Below are 19,823 nucleotides of genomic sequence, written 5' to 3'. Positions count from 1 at the left end.
AATCAAAAACCTCAGTTCATTTATCTAGGTATTTACATGGCCACCCTCACGAGAAAGTGCCTGTCTATGGTTGGGAACCTGGAACAGCAGCCTAATGCAGTACACACAAATAAGACCAACTCAGTCTCATTCTCTGGGCCAAGGGATGGGAGCAATGAAGACACTGCACTTTCAGTGCATGAGTCAGAGGAGGAGGTGAAAAAAAGGAAGCAAAGGAGAACATGGAATTTTAGAATTCCTTCAAAAACAAAGGGAAAGGAGAATCTCAAAGGCAAATTCGGAGATAGATGGGGTGAGGAGAGAGATTGAAGTAAAGGGGCAGAAAAAACATGCAGAATCTCAGAGGATCCTTGGAGTCAGCAGAGCAATTGCTTAATGTTAGGCTGGAGATATTATTTTATTTGGCTGCGGGTCTAATTGTAGAATTGTTCTAGGTTGTACTAGTTTTTGTATCAGCCTACAAATGGAAAGAGAATTATTTTTATTACAGTTAGGTACATGGGAATTGCTAATATTTGGATTACATAAACACCTGAAATTGTTTAGTAACTAACATTGAGAATCAGCTTATATGTTTATAGGAATAAGACAGTAACAAGACAATTATATTTGCTACAGCCCCCAAAAAAAAAAAAAAAAAAAAGCATTGGGAGGGCGAGCGACTGAATATGCCCCAATGTATCTTGCTCATCTCTGTCATATAAAGTTTAAGATATCATAATGCTACAGCTTTCATGTGCAAAAAGCTCCAGAACCAAGCTTTATCCAACCACAGAGCATGCTACCAACTGTCCAGGAGCCTGAAGGGATGCACTTCATTTGCCTAAAAACTAAACGAAAATCAGCTGCAGCCCCCCAGTACTGTGGTTTGGACTGTGAATACTTTAGTATAAGGCTGCCAAGATCTGATCACTATATACATTTATACAAAGGAATCACTTTGCCCATCACTGAAAAGCAGCCACTTCTGACCAGAGTGTGGCAGCTGTTCAACAGTGCACAACAACCCTGACAGCAGCTTAAGACAAAAAGCGACAAACATCCCATTTAAAGTCAGGGAGAAGGATGGCGGGGGATGTGTGTGTGTGTGTGTGTGTGTGTGTGTGCGCGCGGGGGGGGTGCGGGGGGGGGGTGATATTAGTAATTTTCTGATGTTTTCAAACTGAAATTTGATCAAGACATCAGGATTAGCACACATCCACATCCCCCCCCCCCCAACATCAGGACCAAAGGCGGGACAACTGTATGAGTCAGGGCCTTCCACAAGTCTGTAAAAGTAAAGTGAAATGGGAGGGGGTGGAGATCCAATGAATATGATGTCCTGGGGCTCCAAATTTTTCTAAATGGACCTGGTTCCCCACTCTTATAAAAGATGCCATAAGATTTTTAACAGATATTCTGTAAAGCTCTTTGAGAACCTTCAGAATGGAAGACGCTACATAAAACGCTAATATGCAGCTGTTATAATCAGCCTCCAAGCTGGCCCATCTGACTGTGAGTAGCGCTCAGGTTACAAAGGAGTTGCACAGTTCTGATGGATCCAGGTTTTGAGAGAGATGTTTTTGATTAGGTCAGCCAATGAAAGCATACATTTGTGTTGTCAAATCCCAGGGGTAGTTTCTGATTCTTATCAGAATACCTTAACAGTCAAACCAAGTCAGGTCTTTGTGACAGACAACAGGAATCCGCATGTCTTTCAAAACATGAGGTATACAATCTCCTACATGATAAAAAGAGAAAGAAATATAGAGATTTGCCATAGTGTTTACCCAGCACCACTTAAACCTAAGAGTTGCCTAGCTGTTTCTTATCCTTGACCTCTCAGCACCACACACAAAAAATCTAAGTTGAAAGCTCTGACCAAAATCATTAATCAAAAAATAAAGGGTGAACAGACATTGAAATCCACATGATGTGTGAGAATGGCCCTCTCATGACACCGAGACGCTAACACCCTACAAAACCCAGTAAGCAGGAGGAAAGGAGCTATGATTTCATTATCTTTTAGAAACAGCTGCAACAGAAAAACTATCAAGTTATCACAAACTTCTAAACATTTTTTAGTTTAAATATTTAAACTAAAAACTTTGCTTCTAGACCATGTCTAATTCCAGCAAGATACATATTGATAGATTTAAAAGCCACAACAAAAAAGCTGACAGGTCCTTCCTATGTATACCTATTAAAAACAGATATTTAATAATTCTTCATTGTTTGCAGTTCCTGCTTTGAAGCTTGAAAGTAATATCCCTGTTCATTTTCTCTGGTAAATGATTTTTTATTCTATTGCATCTCAAAGTTAGCTGATTTTACCTCCTTGTTTATACACCAGAATCAGTCATGTTAACAGCACCACCTTGTAATAAAGTTTAGTTAATTATTAAACAGTAATCGGTTATTACTCTTATAAGAACAACAAAAAAATAACTAATAGGCACTTATATTGCCACTTGAGAACTAGCGGAAGAGCTGTTTGCGGGGTCCTAATTAACGTAATTTTTTTCTTCCCTAATTTCTCAGCAACAGGAATGAATTTAAAAAAAGATTAATGATCTGAACAACATTTCCCAAGAGATAATACATCATCAGATTAAGACATTTCAAAGTACTCAAATAGAACAAGTCTCTTCACACTCTAAAATATTTTATGCAAATTGTACACTTTGTAACCTGCTAGTTGACAGATTTACAGTTAAACCTATATACAAAGTGTGTGCGCTCTTTGCATCTAAAGAGTAAAAGTGCTAACCCTTGGCCTTGCCTTGATGGACAAAAGGAGTGTGTTTTTCAATTACACTAGCTTAAAACATTAACAATTTTTTAAAACCCACTCCTTTTGCCCATCAAGACACACACCTCGTGTTTAATCAGTTTACAAGTACTGTGATCACCTGCAGTTTCAGTTAGTTAGAATATGCCTCACTTCCTAGCCTATCCTGATTCGTTTCATGTCATTGTGTTTTTTTACCCTATTGGTGGATGCATTAATCTATGGGAGAGTCAGTTCCTATACAGAATATATAATTTGCACAGTCAGTGAAAGCTTCTAAAGTTATTTGAGATCCCATTGGAAAGCCCCTATATAAATGTAATGAATTAACTTTGTTAGTGATCTATCTGCCAGGTGTAGCTCTCTCTCCCATTTTTTGTGCGCGTTTATGGCCACCCAACATCTTGGCTGATGAAAGGAAACACGGCGAAGTCAGTCAGTCAGTGGTGTGGGACAAGAGCCAATGTGTGGGTGGCAGACCTTTCCACAGGGGCTACAGGCCCACTTGCCAGATGGAGGCTGGAGCGCACTCTGTTTCCTGGCTCGCCCGTGGGCCTCAGCTTGGGCTCTCTGACAGCTCGCTGCGATAACTGCGCCAGCCTTAGCCCGGCTTCTCCAGACTGAGCGGTTGTGGGCAGGGCTTTCCCAGTTGTCAGTAGGAATGCTGAATTTCTCGAGACCTTGCTTGACCGTGTCGTTGTACTAGAGCTTTATCAGGCTAAGTACCCTCCTCTACGGCTGTGAAAGCTGAGTCACGTACTCCAAGCAGCAGCCTTTGCTGTCTCAGAAAAATCCTTGGAGTCACTTGGGAACAACAGATTACTAACAACAAGATCCTTGAGAGAACCGGCCTGCCGTCTATGTAGACTGTGCTGGACGCTTGCCGGCTTTGCTGGTTGGGATATGTGGAGCGCATGCCTCAAGGTCGTCTGCCAAAGGTTGTGTGCTATGGTCAACTCAAGGGCTGTGTGTTTATAAGCTTCTAATAAAGCTGTTCTCACCTGCATTAGTCAGAGGTAGATTACAAGATCTTCAGAACAGGCTGTTTTTAAGTTTTTGTGAGTCACCATGTACACTTTCTATCTAAGTTGATATGGTCTTTACAGCAGGAACTACATGCTTCTATGCACTTGTAGAGCATCCAGCACACCAGGGCCCTAATTGTGACTGTGCATCTGGTTGCTACTGCAGTATTTATAATATAAACAATTGGTAAGAAAAGATCTTTGGCCTTAATGAAATTCCTTTGCTTATATGGTTTGTTCTCAATTTCAAGTCATAATAGGAGCCCCGTGTGTACTGTGACTACTACAGAATCCACCAGCTGACAGAACCATGCTCCAGATTCTAGTTTTTAAAAAGTTAACATTTTTGCTCTTCTGGTTGGTGAAAATACCTCCCAAACATAGACCTAACGTAAAACAATGCAGTCATGAAGCTATGCATAACCTGAGAGAGCAGCTCTGAGCTTTGCTGAGGCTAAGGATGGCAAACGCAGTTCCCTCATTGTTAATTTAGTGCTAGCTTTAGCAGAAATATCCAACAAGTATGCTTATTTGCTTTTGTTGGATGCAGATATTAAGGGTGGAGTGAAGTTGCTGGATGAGGTCAAGGGTTGTTAGAACAGGGAACCAGGAAGTTTTGAAGGGAAATTGAACTCCAAGTCACTTCCACTGCTGCCCAGAAAGAGGAAGGGATGAAGAGATGCATTACCTCCCCAGTGCCACAAGTCTCAGCTGAACCTTACATCCCATACATTTCCCACTCCCTTCTTGGGTGACAACAACCATTACAAGCAAAGCCTTCCCCTCATCCCAGTCAATAGCTTCTGCAGGTCACATCACAAACACAAATGTATGCAACTGATTGAAAATTTGGGAGCATTAAGTTGAAATATTCTAAAAAAATGGGGATTGAGTGAACTGCATATCAAAATAAATACAAGGAATACTGTACTATTACCAATTTTCATAGCTAATTAAATTAAAACCTCTGGCTTTGAGTTTACTGGAAGTTTCTGCAGAAATTACCATGTGCTGCCTATTTCAGCATGTACGTGGCAAAAATTATCATAATTGTAATAACAAATCATAATATAATTATGGCAAAATTAAGTTTGGTGAGGCAGGGAGTATACAAGACACTGGTCACAATCCTCCATCCATTAAGCAGTTTAAATTCAGCACAGGCCTGTGGCCATCTTATGATTTCCCACTTCTCACACTTCAACATCAGAATATAACTTCGTGGTTCCTGCCCATAACGATTTCCCAGCTGAACCAACAGGAGAAGTTGCACCCAAGAGAAACTGGTAAGACCCTCATCAGTTTCACAATTCTGACACTGGGGGGGAAACACTTTGGATAGAAGCAGTAGATGCAACTTGAGGAAGAAAAAGAATGCAAGAATAGAAGACAGAATTATGATTTCAAGTACAAAAACAGATACATTCTAAAAAAGCCAGAAGAGATGCCATTTTCCTACATGTGCCTAATAATAAAGAAGAAAAGGATGATGTTTCAGAAACACAGACTATATGTGCCAGATAAGCAAAATTATCACTCTAAATAGAAAGCTATTCAAGTTTCTCAGCAGGCATTATCAGCTTTTTATAAACTCAAGTTCAGCGCACTCATGTCATCTTTTTCAGAAATGGTAAAGCAGTTTCAGTACAACTAGACTGGAAGAGATCTACATTGTACTGCATTTATTGCAAAGACTGCTGAAGAACAGTCACAGCTACGGAGTGACCCAAAGAAACTACAGATCTCAGCAGGCAACATGTCACCTTGATCTGAGGGACAATTGGACGCAGGAACCCGTAGTCTCTATGGTCAACAGCATATCTGAGCTGCATTTGCTCGGTTTTACACAAGTCTGGAGAACTCGTGAAGCTCTTACAAGTTGCCAGTGCCGCCTTCCAGTGGGCAAAATGTGGGCACCTCTCAATATGGGAAATTATCAAGAGCTCAACGGAATTCTCCACACGCATTATGATCTCCAATAAAATCATATGCCTTGGAGACCAACTCCTGATCTTCCCTTTAAACAGCTTGCATGTGCAAACATGACCAATGGCAGTTTTTAAACCAAGTTAGAGCATAAAAAAAGTTTTCGGATACAAAACACAGAATGGGCCACCTGAAATGGCTCACTGATGTCTATCTCCAGTGTCAAGAACGTTGTGAAGTTATTTAAGATGATGGTATATGACCAGCATCTCAGGGAAGTTCTTGGGTTTGGGAGTCTGTTATCCCACACGCTCGTTAAAGTCACTGCATTTAATGAAAATAACTGGCAATTCACTAGTCTTTCAAATTACTGTATAAATATATAGAAAACAAAACTAGAGGGGAGGGGTGCAATGCTAGTAAGAGGTGCTCAACTCATAGTCTTGGATCCCAGAGTACTTTATTTACCCCACAGGCCAGACCGCAGAGACAAGAGCAGTGCAAGCTTTTCCCATGCTGTCCGTTACCACTGTGCCTCAACCATGGCCAAGAAGGACTACCTCTAATAGCTGGGAAAGACGTATAGTCCCCATAGTCCAGTCAGCCCTTGTTTCGAATTAAAGCTTATGTTCTGAAGAAATCCATTAGATCCCTGACTTACTAGAGAGTTCCCTACTTACCACTGGTGAGTAAGCAAGGTGACTTTTCAAGATCTGCTGTTTCAGGTTTCTGGTACTGCATTAAAGCAGCTCTCACCCTTTTTGTTAGGGCTATTCCTTGGTGAGGGTTTTCCCACCTCATTCTTCACTTGCAGACAGACCTTACTTTTTCCCCCCCTTTCTTTTTGGCCTTTGTCCCCTCCACCCCACTCCCCCTTTTCCCTGCTCGTTCAGTGCCCACAATCTGTCACCTCACTACACATTTTGTTCCTCCCAGCATTCCCAAACACAAATTTGTCAGTATCTGTGTACTATTGACAGATACCTATCAGTACAGCTTCCTGTGCCCAGCACTTGATCAATAGCCCAGACAATGTCTATTCAGTCCCTCCCCCTCGTTTGTGCTACATCTCCCAAAGAGATAATACAGCTAAAACTACTTCACCCTGAAACAAGCACTGCTTCTAAGCCGCCAAATAACATTGTAAGGCTTTTTTTTGGTAAAAGCCTAAAATAAGGAACTGTTCAAGAACTGCCAGTGGTGAGAACTGTGCCTCCTGAAAAGCTGGTCACCAAAGGAGTATACACACACATGGATGAAATCTCCTCATTGCTCTTAAGCAAGCTAAACTTAAGGTCTCACATGCCTTGGACCAAAACAAAACCTAAAGTTTCAGGCAAGGTGTCTGGTTTCTGTAGCAGACTGGAAATTCTGCAGCACATTCAGGTAAATTTGATTTTTTAAAACTGAATTAAACATGAAATGCAGAATACTATCAGTGCAGCACTCTGTTATTTAGACACTAAGGTCCATTTATTTTATGCTGGCCTCAAATATTCAGTGTGCTATAGGGATTTAGCACTAAAAATACAACTCTTGTCAGAAGAAGAGCTAGAGGTTTTGACATCTAGGTAGGGGACATTCGTGGTTCTCGGGTGCCTATGTGGCAGAAGAAGATTTTGCCAGTGGGAAGGGAGATGCATCATCTCTTTCCATCCTCCATCCCTCACATTATGGTAGGGTCAGAAGGGACAGGAAGGAATATTGAACACCTCAGTGTCCATCTCAGCAGTTCTCATTAGCAAATGGCTATCTCAGTGACCTACGCCTTGATACTAGTCACTGTATCCAACCACAATGGATAAGGACGTTAGCAATATATATTGCTATTATAATGATCGGCAATGATATAGTTAGTGTTGAGATTTAAATGGTCATCTTTAAGCTTCAGAGTTAACATCAAAATGAGAAGAAACAGTGCACTTCTCTTTAAATGATTTCAGGTTGTCTGAAAATCCAGGAAGGAAGTGCTGGATTGGTTCAAATTTGCTACATATTTGGCAGGTATTCTTTGCCAACATATGGGCCAGAAACATTTTTAAAACAAGAGTTTAGACTCAGCTGAACAATTCCATTTTACAGGGTGGGTTCTAAGGCAAATTCCATAGCTAGAGGATACACTGATTATAATGAAGGGTAACATATCAGCATAAACTACTGAACACATCAGTAAGAGCAAGCTGATGTCCCTATGTCTCAAGCACCAAACCCCAGCTGATAACAACTGCCTCTTCTGCGGCATTCAGTCCGAAGCATGCAGAATGTATGGGAAAGCATTACAGTTCCAACCTCTTCAAAGTTTCCCCATATATCAAGAAAAAAGGCATGATGGTATATCCATGCAATTTGAGCTAAGAGTGGAATGTACACTGAACCTGCCTTAGGCCCATTACTTTCCTGACTATTCTTTTAAGACTGGCAAAGTTAACAGGAGCAGGCTTGTCTGAGAGTTTAGTCCCTACCAGCCAAGGCAGTTGCATTCTCCAATGGATGATCCCATCAAGTGATCTCAAAATGGCTCATTTTTATACCCACTGACATGGCAAGGGGGGGGGGTGACCCAAGAAGAGAAAAAAGGTCCAGTTCCACTGATTAAGAGGTGTGCAGCAGCATAGCTAAGCAGACCCTATAGGGAGGCAGATAGCGTTTGATAGCCTAAGAGATGAAAGGAAAGTGGCAGTTTCCTCCAGTTCATAGAGAGAAACTAATAGTAAGAGAGGAAGGAGCTTTTACAAAGTCAACATGGAGTAAAGGGCAAAGAGGGAACTACTTGGCACGAGGCTACAAGCCAGAAGAGAAGCTAAAGTCAAGACTGCTGAAAGTGTTTTTTGTTTTTTGTTTTTTTTTTTTAAAGAAAGCCACATGTATTCTGTTTTGTGTGTATATTTTCATAAGCAGTGATCCACCCAGACCAGCATTCTTCTGCCTCCAACGTTGGCCAATCCCAGAGAAAGAGACAATTCCCATAACACCCCTACTGAACTCTACAATCAAGGTACCAGTGAAGAGGCTTTTCTTGCTGAATCCAGCTGGTGATCTGTTTACACTTTAAAGCATAAGAACTGGTAGACTTTGTAATAATTACTCTAGCTAGTTTAAACAGAGATTAGTTATCTAGCACCAAGAAAAACAAACAAAGAAACATGTCCTATTGCAACCACCTATGGGAGAAATTAACACTGTTTTAGCACTGGTAGTCTTTAAAGGACTAAACATTTTACTTAATCATGGGATTCCTCAAGTGATCACTGAAGACATTTAAGTAGCCAGATGAAGATGCTCTTCCATGCAGATTTCACTGAGGTTTTTTTTTTATTTTAAGTTTTACTACGCTGTTTGCCTCAATAATGGATTGTAGAAGTGCAGGTTAATTTCATGTTACATTATTATTTCCTTGTATCTGCTTTAAACACAGTGCCCTTTAATATCGCCAAGTGTCCTCTTATGCGTATAGGAAAGAATCAAAAGGAGTGATAGGTGAGCCTGGTCTGTAACCGTCATTATTTTACCAAACTCCTATCATAGGCTGGGAAGTTAATCAAGTAGTTTCAAGCTTGATTCCTCCTCACATGGAATCTTCCCTGCACAAAGCCTCTAACATATCATCTAGGCCTGTTTCTGCTGTGTCTTTTTAGAGGAGAGCACTTTTGAAGATGCTGATGACCAGTGATTTTGGGGGACCAACTTGGCATCTTAAAGGGGTCTCATGTTCAGAGGGTGGGTGCTCAGTACTTTCTGAAAATCAGGCCCCTTTAAGGTATGTCCAGATGGGCACTCAAAGTTACTAGTCTCTTTTTGAAATTCTTAGACAAGAAGACTACACCTGAAAGGCAGATTTAAGGAAACAACATGACATTGATTTACATAATAGAATTATAATTTTTCATATTATTTTCTGTTCCTTCTTCGAAGACCTTGCATTTTCTATACACTTGGATGCCACACAATTCTTCATTGAGTTGTCCACATCGACACCAAGATCTTTTCCCTACAGATTTACAACTAATTCAGAATACACCATTGTATACAATTAATTTACATTGCTCCTTTCAGTACCCATTTGCAACATAGTCACAAGCAAGCTATTAATCGGTCTTCATGTAAGAGGCAGTGTGGTATGGAAGAATGACAATAGTCCAAAAGTCAGGAAATAACAAGTCTAGACCCAGTCCTGACTCGTACTCTGTGACCTTCGGTAAATCACTACCTTCTCTCCCTCCCCATGCCTTTGTTTCCTCACTTGTAAAACAGGAAGAATGATACTGACCTGCCTATCTCACAGAACACTTTCAGTATATCAGCTAGTGCAGTGTCTCTCAACCTTTTAAGTAGCAAGAACCCCCCCTAACTTCTGAAAATTTTAATAGGTACCCCTACACTCAATATTCCACAGGATTTTATATTTACAGACTAATGTGAGCCATATGTTGGAAGAAGGGCTGAATATATAAGGCCATGATAGGACAGATGTCAGATCTAGTGGGGGAAAGGTTACCACCTTTACACCAGGGCTGCACAACTCAAGTATGTACCTGGACTAGAGGTGACGTTGGCCAAAGCTAGGAGGCTTTGAGCGGCATGCCAATGCTGGGAAATATAAAGCGCCGCGCCAAAATTTTTGCTATAGATTTGAGAGGAGGAAGGGGTGAGAGAGAGACAGGAAAAGAGGGTAACTGGTGAAATCTGGGGCTGTCACAGTTGTTAATTTCACTGCTCAGCTAGAGCAGTGAAATTGACAAGTTTTCTGGGCACTGGGCTTTGAGCCAGGGAGGGGGGCTGCCACTTGGGCAAATTGCAGGCGGCTGCTGCCTGGCTGTCAGCCCGGGAGATGGCCACCCAACTGCCACCCAATCCGAGCTGGGGCAGAGGAGGATTCCATGCCAGCTGGCACTCCCAGTGATGTGAGCAGGGGGCTGCTGCCTGTCTTCAAGTCGGGGCACTGGAGGCAGTCCCTTGGCTCGGAGCTGGGGCATGGGAGGCTGCCACCCAGCTCTAGAGACTCAGGAGGCTGTCACTGGGCTCTCACCTGGGAGCTGGGACCTGGCAGGAAGCAGGAGGCTGCTGCCCGCCTCCTGCAGAAGCTAGCGGCTGCCGCCTACCTCCCAGCTGGGAGCTATGACTGGGCGGGAAGTGGGGGACTGCAGCCTGGTTTCCTAGGACCATAGGGGCTGCTACCCGCCTTCCAACTGGGAGCTGTGACCAGGCTGGAAGCAGGGGGCTGCCACCCGCCTCCCCTAGAAGCTGGGGGCTGCCGCCCGCTTCCTCCAAAAGCTGACAGTGCCACTCGCTTCCCCACTGGGAGCAGTGACAGGGCGGGAAGCGGGCGGCTGCAGCCTGACTCCCCTGGACTGTGGCAGCTGCCGTGCCGCTCCCAGCTGGGAGCTGGGACCAGGTAAGAAGTGGGCTGCTGCCACCCACCTCCCTTTCACTCAGTTTTCCCCTGGGTACCCTCTGCCTCACATACCCCCAGGGGTATGCGTACCACAGATTGAGAAACCATAAGCTAGTGTATAAAATGATTTAAGGCAGTGCCTCTCAAACAGAGGTACGTGTAGCCCTGGGGGTACACAGCGGTCTTCCAGGAGGTACATCAACTCATCTAGATATTTGCCTAGTTTTACAACAGGCTACATAAAAAGCACTAGCAAGTCAGTAGAAACTAAAATTTCATACAGACAATGACTTGTTTATACTGCTCTACATACTATAGGCTGAAATGTAAGCACAATATTTATATTCGAATTAATTTATTTTATAATTATATGGTAAAAATGAGAAAGTAAGCAATGCTTCACTACTAATGTGCTATAACACTTTTGTATTTTATATCTGATTTTGTAAGCAAGTAGTTTTTAAATGAGGTGAAACTTGGGGTACACAGGACAAATCAGACTCCTGAAAGAGGTACAGTAGTCTGGAAAGGTTGAGAGCCACTGCTTTAAGCATCATTATCCTGTTGCCCAATTTCCTACTTTTGCTACGTTCTTTTGGAATCCTTAACAGTATTTTCTAGTTTTGACTCATTTAAGTATTCAAGTTTCAACAGCTCATTATTCACATCCTTCTCATTAAATATTCCTCATTCAAGAAATGCATTGAATATAATGAAATCTGATCCTCTTCCGGAAAAGTTAACCACTCATCCCCATTCTCTACATCCCATCTCTTAAGAAGTGTTCCTACCCGACAACAGGACTTCAACTGACTTCATGCTTACTAAATTTCCAAAACAACTCCTGCAAAAGCCTAAACATACGTCCAATGGTTTTCCTTTACCTATCATTTTATTAATTAAGAAGTTAGATAGGCACAACTTATTTTAGTAAAACACACAAAAGTTAAAAAAGTTAAGGTTGCACAGTCAAGCACTCAAAAGCCAGGAAGTGCCAGATTTAAGTTGCACATGTAACCTTAATTTGGCCTACTTTGTGTGTATGTATTATGAGATAGTCTTTTAATTGAATGATCACATACTATTTTTTCAACAGGACCTGTCTCATTCAGTAGATGGGATGGACCAGCTCTGGGAATGGAGAAGGATTGTGTGGTAAAGGCGGCTGTTGTCCAAAGCACTCCAGCCCCCTTTGTTGCAGAAGTTAAAAGGTGTTTTAGTGAATGAGGCAGGGGATTGCAGGAAGAGGAAAGATGGGCTCAATGTTAAGGAAGTTGAATGCCAACTCGGAGAACTGGATTATATTCTTGCCTTCGCCACAGAATTCTAACTGTTACCAAATTCTAAGGAGTCTCTACTGAGCATGTGTGAAATGATATTTTTCTAAGCCTTATAATTTGGCCAAACTGGGACATTTTTCGGCAAAGGCAAAAGGCGCATTCCTGACACAAGGGCAACTCCCTGCCAAATTTCAAGCCCTGCTCCAGAGCGTGAAGGTATATTACTTCTGAACTTAGAAGCTGGAAGAATTCTTTTTAACATGAGCAAAATGTATTTTTCCATAATCTTGTCAGAAACAGATTAACTATTTTTGCTGAAACTTTAAAAAAAATAAAATAAAATAAAATAAAAATAAATAAATAAAAATTTTAAAAAAGGATTCAGCCAGAGACAGGCACCCAGCATGAAATATTTTGGCCTTCATGGTTAGTTTGGCAATGTTATAAGTAAACCTGGAGAGAAGATTTTTATCACTAAACTCAATTTTTCCATACACCCCCAAACCAACAAAAAGAATATTTCAATCTATAATCACTGAAAATACAGATAGGCAAAATAAGAAAAATGCTGCTTGAGAACTTATTACAGTTTGACTTGAGGATATTTACGTTTTATACTTTGACATGTGATGTTGATAATGTGTGTTTCCAGAGTTATAAAGCTTTAACTTTTTGAATCTCAACGTCTACTGTCATTAAATAAATATTGTTTGACCCTTCCATTCATAATTTCCCACAACTGTGAAAATTCAAATTCATACAAATCTAAAGACATGCTTAACACATTGATATTATCCATCAAAATTATGAAAAACTGAAAAATCAAATTCTATCAAGCCTAAGTATAAGCAACTAAAAACACAGAATCATAGGGATAAAAAGGACTGCAAAGGTTAACTAGTTTAACCCCCTGCAAAGACGCAGGATTTGTTGTGTCTAAACCATCCAAGACAGATGGCTATCCAGCTTCCTTTTGAAAACCTCCCGCAAAAGAGCTTCTACAACCTCCCCAGGCAGACTGTTTAAACATGGTCTTATACTGGAAAGTGTCAGGCAACCTGAATTATAGACATTGCTATCTGCTCTACCTATAAACAACTGTGTTGTTCGCCCCTATGATGTTCATCTAGAGTGTCTTAGAATTCAGTCTAACTTCATGGTCCTCAAACTTTTGACTTCCGCATCCCTCCGCCCTCCCCACAGCTGGGGCTGGGAGCTGGGCCACAATGAGTGGGCTATGGTTGGGGCCAGGGTTGTCCCCGGGGACAGAGGTGGCCAGGGTGGGCCCCAGCGGCCAGAAGCCAGGTGCTGAGGCCGCGGGGCAAGGCAGGGGGTGGGTGCTGAGACTAGGGGCGGGCGCCACAGCTGGGCATTGTGGCTGGGCTCTGCAGCCAGGAGCTGGGCGTCCAAGGCCCATGCGGGGAGGCCTAGACCAAGCTTTGTGACCAGAGGATGGGAGGGTGAGGGCGGGTGCCAAGACCGCAGTATGGCCAGGCCTGGAACAGAGGCAGGGCTCGAGGCAGAGCAGGGCTGGGTTGTGCTCCCTGGCCGCACTCCCCCCCCCGCCCTAGAGGGGCGCTCCCCACAGATTGAAGACCTCTGTTCTAACTAGTTCCTCAGCTATTATTCCTGGTACTGATCTTCCAATTAATTTCAAAGACCATCCTTAGATTCATTTTAAAAGTGAAGTACAACGCTGGCCAATTTTCAGTCTTCTACTTTAGTAGCTATTTTTGTTAATAGTTCATTTAATTCTTTAGTTCTTTTAGAACACTCACATGAATACCACCTAGTCCAGTGATTTATTAGTACAATTTAACATTTTTTACTTGTTTCATCACTTCTTGTACTTCTCTGTGATATTATTTCACCTTCACTACCTGAAAAGAAGAAACTCCCTGGCAGTTATTTTCTCATCCTCCTCTTTGGTAAAGCATGATGCAGTTTCCTTATAATCTCAGATTGCCCCTTCTATGCCCTGGTGATATTATGAACCCACTGAACACACTCACAAATTTCCTATTTCAAATAAAACTTTAAAGTTATATTTGGCTTTGTTTTTTCAAATTTCTTCTTGGCCTTTACACAGCCCTGTATTCTCCTCCACAGGCAGCATTAATTAGCAGTGATTTCAGTGGCACTTTTCCCAGGGCAAATGCTTAGGATCAGGCTCTTAATCACCACAGTTAATTGTCAACAATTATTCTGCAGGACAAGTTGGAAGATAAAAATAAAGTATCCTGTATTGGACCAGCTTCTGTTGGTGAAAGAGAGATGCTTTCGAACTTACACAACTCTTCTTAAGCTTCAAAGCTTCCCTCTCTTTCTCTCCCCCCAACAGTTGGTCCAGGAAAAGATATTACCATCTTACCAGCTACTCTCTCTAATATCATGGGACCAACACAGCTACAAAAACACTGCATACAACAATTATTCTGTTCTATTATCTCCATCTGTTAAAGGATCTTTTTAGGGCCTCAATAAACTCCTATTCATTAACAAAACCATTCCTGCAATTTGTTTTCTTTTTATGATCTGGAATAGGAAAGCCTTCCATGATGCTCTACAGTATGTCTTAGGCAGCCTTCATGATAATTGTATTGATTATAATTTACTAACTTCCCCTTCAAGCTCTAACTACCTCTTTAAAAAAAATTTTTTTTAAATCCTTTTTGAAGTTTAGTGTTGTTTAATGTTGTTAGTTGTTGCTCTTAGTCAAATCTCCTTTTAGGATATTAATCTTAAATTTGACTGTTACCTGCACATGTATTCTTTCTAAAGGGGCTCCTTTCTATTTAGAGAACGTTCTTAAATTGACCCTCACTTTTTATCCCACCTCCTGCTCATGCAGGCTTATACATTAGCAGCACAGAACTGGACTAACCACAGAAGTGGCTGCCCGAAGACAAGGGGCTGCTGTTTCAAAGAGCAGCAACCAAGAGGGTGGGGGGATTCTAGGGAAAAAAAAACACCTGTGCTGCCTACTTCCATGACGAAGTTTTGGACAGGCTTCTGAGAAACTTCACACCAAAGATGGGAAAGGGCTGTAGAAATTAGCTTATCCTCATCCTATCTGTCAGCCTGACTGGTGGGGGTGGGAAGGCACAAGCAAATATGGGAAAGAATGGTACTCCCACTCCCCCACCCACCCACCAGTTGAAAATCAGCTGGGGAACTAACATCTCCCAACAACTCAGAAGCAGATTATGGAAGGGGGATGAGGATAAGCAACTGTGCCTCCCACCTTCCCTTCCCACCCCTACTTCCCTACCTCTAGTCTCCAAGAATATAAATGAGACTAGCAAGATTATGTGGAAAATACTTCCCCTTCCCAAAGATGACAGATCTGAACTGGATACTCCCTTCCTGGTGGGACTTCCCTCTATCTCGGGGGAGGAAGGAAAGGAAACTGGACCCATCTCTCCCACCCCTCCAAACACCAGTGGGGACACAGCCCTTTCCCCCTCTTGCTGCAAATGGTAGAATAAGAGGCCTGCCAGCAGAAACACACCAGTGAGGTGGAGGAGGATTAGGGAGCTCAGTGCTGGTTTCACCATACTAGACCTGGTAAACGATCCCCCCATGCCCCTCTTATCTCTGCCATCCCATCCTCTAGAACCTCAAGACTCCACCATTGTCTGGTTTTTTCTAATGCTATTTCAGTGTAACGGCAGTTGCCAAGAAACAATACACAGGAGTCTAATCATTGCAAGCCTTTAACTGCCAAGTTTGAATTAAATCTTGATTCAAATTATTAATTGTTGTACTATTGAGAAAAATTATTAATTGTTGTAGCAATGAGAAACCAAACAACTTCAGATGGAAGTCATAACAAATAACCCTAGAGGTCCATACCAGGAGGTTTCTGGCAGGGATCTGTAATGCTGGACAGACTGCTGGAATTACAGAGGAAAGGAGAAATGTTGTAAGGGCTTCTTTGGCTATGAAGAAGAACGTTGTACGTTTGGAGGCAGAGCAGATATACAGATATTGGAACCTGACTAGTATCTCCATCTGCTTCCCCCAAACTCCTTCTCATGCACACAAGAGCTAGCTTTATTTTCTAAGCTAAGTTTAAATACTTATTGTGTTACTTTTAAATACTTGGGAACGAAACAGCTGGCAATTATTCAGGTTGTTGATTAAATAAACACCAAATGCCAACAATAATAAAATAATCACAAGATAATTATTTTTAAAAATCTAGTCCTATCCTGGATGTTTTGGTTTTCGGAGTGATTTTCATAGTGATGAAAGGTGTTGGCTTGACAGCCCTGCAAATTGAAGTCATGGGCAATAGCAGAGCAAGTTTCCCCTCACACTGCCCGAGAGAGACCTAAGCCAGGAAAGAGGGGAGTTCAGACCCCACACCCTCTCCGCTGAGACTGGCATTAATGGGTCCCTTGTTGGCTGTTGTGATGGTAGTTGTTTTCATTACATAGCTATCAGCTCCACTAAGAATATAAAAGAGTTATTCTTAATCTGTCAGACAAGTGCTTCAGCCACACGTATCTTGAGGTGCACTACAACTGCATGCACAGTACAAATCTTTATGACGTGCACATGAGAAGTGAACAACTTCTCTCAACTCCAAAATCCTTTCCCCATCCCACTTACTAACCCTAACCCACTTACGCAAAAGCTTTAACTGAACAAACTGAATGCCTGAAAAACAGTTTTCAAAGGACAGTAGGTTGGTGCAGGGGAAATAATCTCTTACTTGCATTTATTACACATGATAATAACTACTTGAAAATGCACAGCTGATTAACAAAAGCATAGACTCTGTTCATCCCAATATGAAGAGAAGTACTTCCCCAAGTGAAGCCCAGCCTTTCACTGCACAGCAGATTTTACATTGCTCTAAAAGTTCTCTCAGGTCTGAGCTGTTTACATCAGAAGAAAACCAAGCCTAAACATTTATACCTTCTCACCAGGCAACGTTGGCAGGCTCAGAAACTTCTGGGTAGTAGCATTTCTAGCTTTATTAGAACAATCCACAACATAAGGGAAAATCATCAGGCAACTATAACCACCCAGAGTACTCAAGCAAATCATGCTATGAGCATAGACTCCTAGTCTGCCTGCTGGCCATTAGGTCACATTTTAAACAGAAATTTTATTCACCTTTTATCTCCTACAAGGGTAGCATTACCCTTTGAAAGCCTTTGGGGCTTATCTTTACCTAAGATTTAGTTTGTAAGGTCCATATAAATTCAGTGCTACACCCAGGGATTTTTTTTTTTAACCCAGACCTCCAACTAACAAAATGCCTATACAAAAAAATTTAATAAAGTGATAGGGGCCCCAATGAAGTCCAGAAGTAATAGCCTGCTGAGAAGCCCAGCCCACACCTCCGCTTCTTGTGAGGCAGAGGATATTCTGTCTGCAGCCTTAGGAAGATAAAACTATGGGCTTAGGACACAGGATTCAGGAGGTTAACTCAGCAGTCATAAAGGCTAGAAAATTGATTTTGTTTAAATGAAAGGTTAAATTGAGCCCTGTCTACTATAATAATAATGTAGCAACACCTCTAGTACCGCAACCCAATTAAATGGATATAACACAGTATCCTTTAAATACTGTGTGTAATTCTGTTCTTACTTGAACAATCTTTGTTCTCTACTTAAATATACCTCTACTCCCATACCACTGTCAGCTGCAAAATATATATGTAATACATCGGCAGAAAAATACTTTTAGATTGTATGCTGTTCAGGACAGAAATCATCTTCATTTTTGCCTGTTGTCAGTACTAGACAGACAATCAAACAATAAACAGTACTACAGAATGTAAAATAAGCAATTACCCAAACAGCCTACCATATGTTGTTACTGGTGAACATAGGAACATAACATTTGATGTATCTGATAAAACATTGGACTATCAAGTCCAGTATTCTGGCTCTGCTAGAAGCCAATGACCAATATTTCAGAGGAAGCTTGAAACTCTCCTATAATGCACCTTGCCAGTTGTGTTTGTACATAAGAGAAAAATTCCCTTCTGATACTGAAGTATAAGATTTGAACAGATAATACTTTTATACAGACTAGTATAATTGGTAAGTATTAGTATAATGTCAAAATTACCCCACCTCCTTATAAAATCAGCTACCCTCTATATCCTTGACTTCCTATGGAAATGAATTCCACAGGCTGACTATATACACTATGTGAAGTAGGATTTCACAGTCCCTTTTTAAAGAGAAGGATAAAAGAGCAGTATTTTGCATGTCAGTTATTTTATTGAAGCTGTAAGAGTGATACAGAACATTCTATCAGTCTTTAAGATGCCAATACAGCTAGAGATTACTGACCCCAATTAACTGCTCTGGGGTTATTTGCTCTCACACACCTTATTTGGCAATTAAAAAGGTGTCATTAAATCTACAGAGAAAAAACAGCACAGTATTTAGAGACCACCTCCTGTCTCGTCTAGCACTATCACCCATATCTAGCACAGCTACTCATCAGATTTATACTTCAATAAGCAATTATAGATGTGCCAAATTAATCAGTTTGGGAGATTCAAAGTTATAGTTAAAAAGGCCAGAAAACCTTTAAATGCCATGGTGGGAGCTGGATTCAGTCCTGAGCTACCCAGCCCTTTCTACTGTTACCTTGATTGGTTCCAGTAGAAGGATTCTGCATTTCTGTTGGCGTAGCTGCCATAGCAAAAAACGTGGAGTAAAAACAACTTCTGGAGACATTGCCATGGCAGAGTCATAACCAAACAATGAGAGAAAGTAACCTGGCAGAGGTTGTGGAATAGTCATAGCAATGTGCACAGTGCATGAACGCACTACAGCAGCAGCTTTGTTTTGAACTACAACCTGAGAACAGTGAGAGAGGCTGGAAAGTGCAGCAAGGCTCCCCCCCTTTCAAAGCAACACAGGTGCGCCTGGGAGCAGCAGGGTAAAAGATTAAAGGACTGCCTGGGCCAGCCCAAAGGGAGGGGCTCAAGGTGAGCTTCCCTCAGTCGCTGCCAACAAGCAAGGCAGGAGAGGAAGCCAGCAGCTCTCAGTTACACGAATCAATACGGGGGGGGAGCGAGAAAGCGAGCATTACTTTCTCGGGGCTGGCTGGGTTTCTGGGAAAGGGAGGCTGTCCGCGCCAGCTAAAGAGCAAATACAGGAGAAGTCAAGTGCCTCCGAGCTGCACGCGGCTGCCTCGCCCAGCGGAGCCCGAGGCGGAGCGGGCACTCAGCGCCACCGCAAGGAGTCGGACTCCCCAGCGGGCCCCTAGCCTGAAGCCCCCCCGGCTGGGCCACCCCCTCACCAGCCGCTACTGGAGTAACACGGGCGGGGGGGCAGAGAATGCAGTATCCCCATGGGGGGCAGAGCTCCCGCGCTATAGCTTCCCTGCCCATAAACACTGCCCCCCCGCCGCCGCCCCATAGCCCCCAACGTAACCCCGCTTCCAGGCCCCCC

At 42.2% G+C, this 19,823-nt stretch overlaps 1 protein-coding gene across 1 annotated transcript in view; it reads right to left on the bottom strand.

Annotated features, from left to right (window-relative positions):
• The window catches only part of PTGFRN (prostaglandin F2 receptor inhibitor), a 97,326-nt gene extending 78,165 nt beyond the window's left edge, over positions 1 to 19,161 (bottom strand). The window contains exon 1 of the mRNA XM_067546305.1: positions 19,014 to 19,161. Coding sequence (XP_067402406.1) covers positions 19,014 to 19,065 — 52 coding nt within the window. The 5' untranslated portion in view covers positions 19,066 to 19,161. The remainder of the gene's footprint in view (positions 1 to 19,013) is intronic.
• Between the last annotated feature and the right edge of the window lie 662 nt (positions 19,162 to 19,823).

Source organism: Emydura macquarii, unplaced genomic scaffold (genome assembly GCF_026122565.2).
Source record: "Emydura macquarii macquarii isolate MOO-44397 ecotype Brisbane River unplaced genomic scaffold, CSIRO-AGI_Emac_v2 contig_1119, whole genome shotgun sequence".
Lineage (NCBI taxonomy): Eukaryota > Metazoa > Chordata > Testudines > Chelidae > Emydura > Emydura macquarii.
The sequence above is the reverse complement of the archived record's forward strand: the minus strand, read 5'-3'. Positions and strand labels throughout refer to the sequence as shown.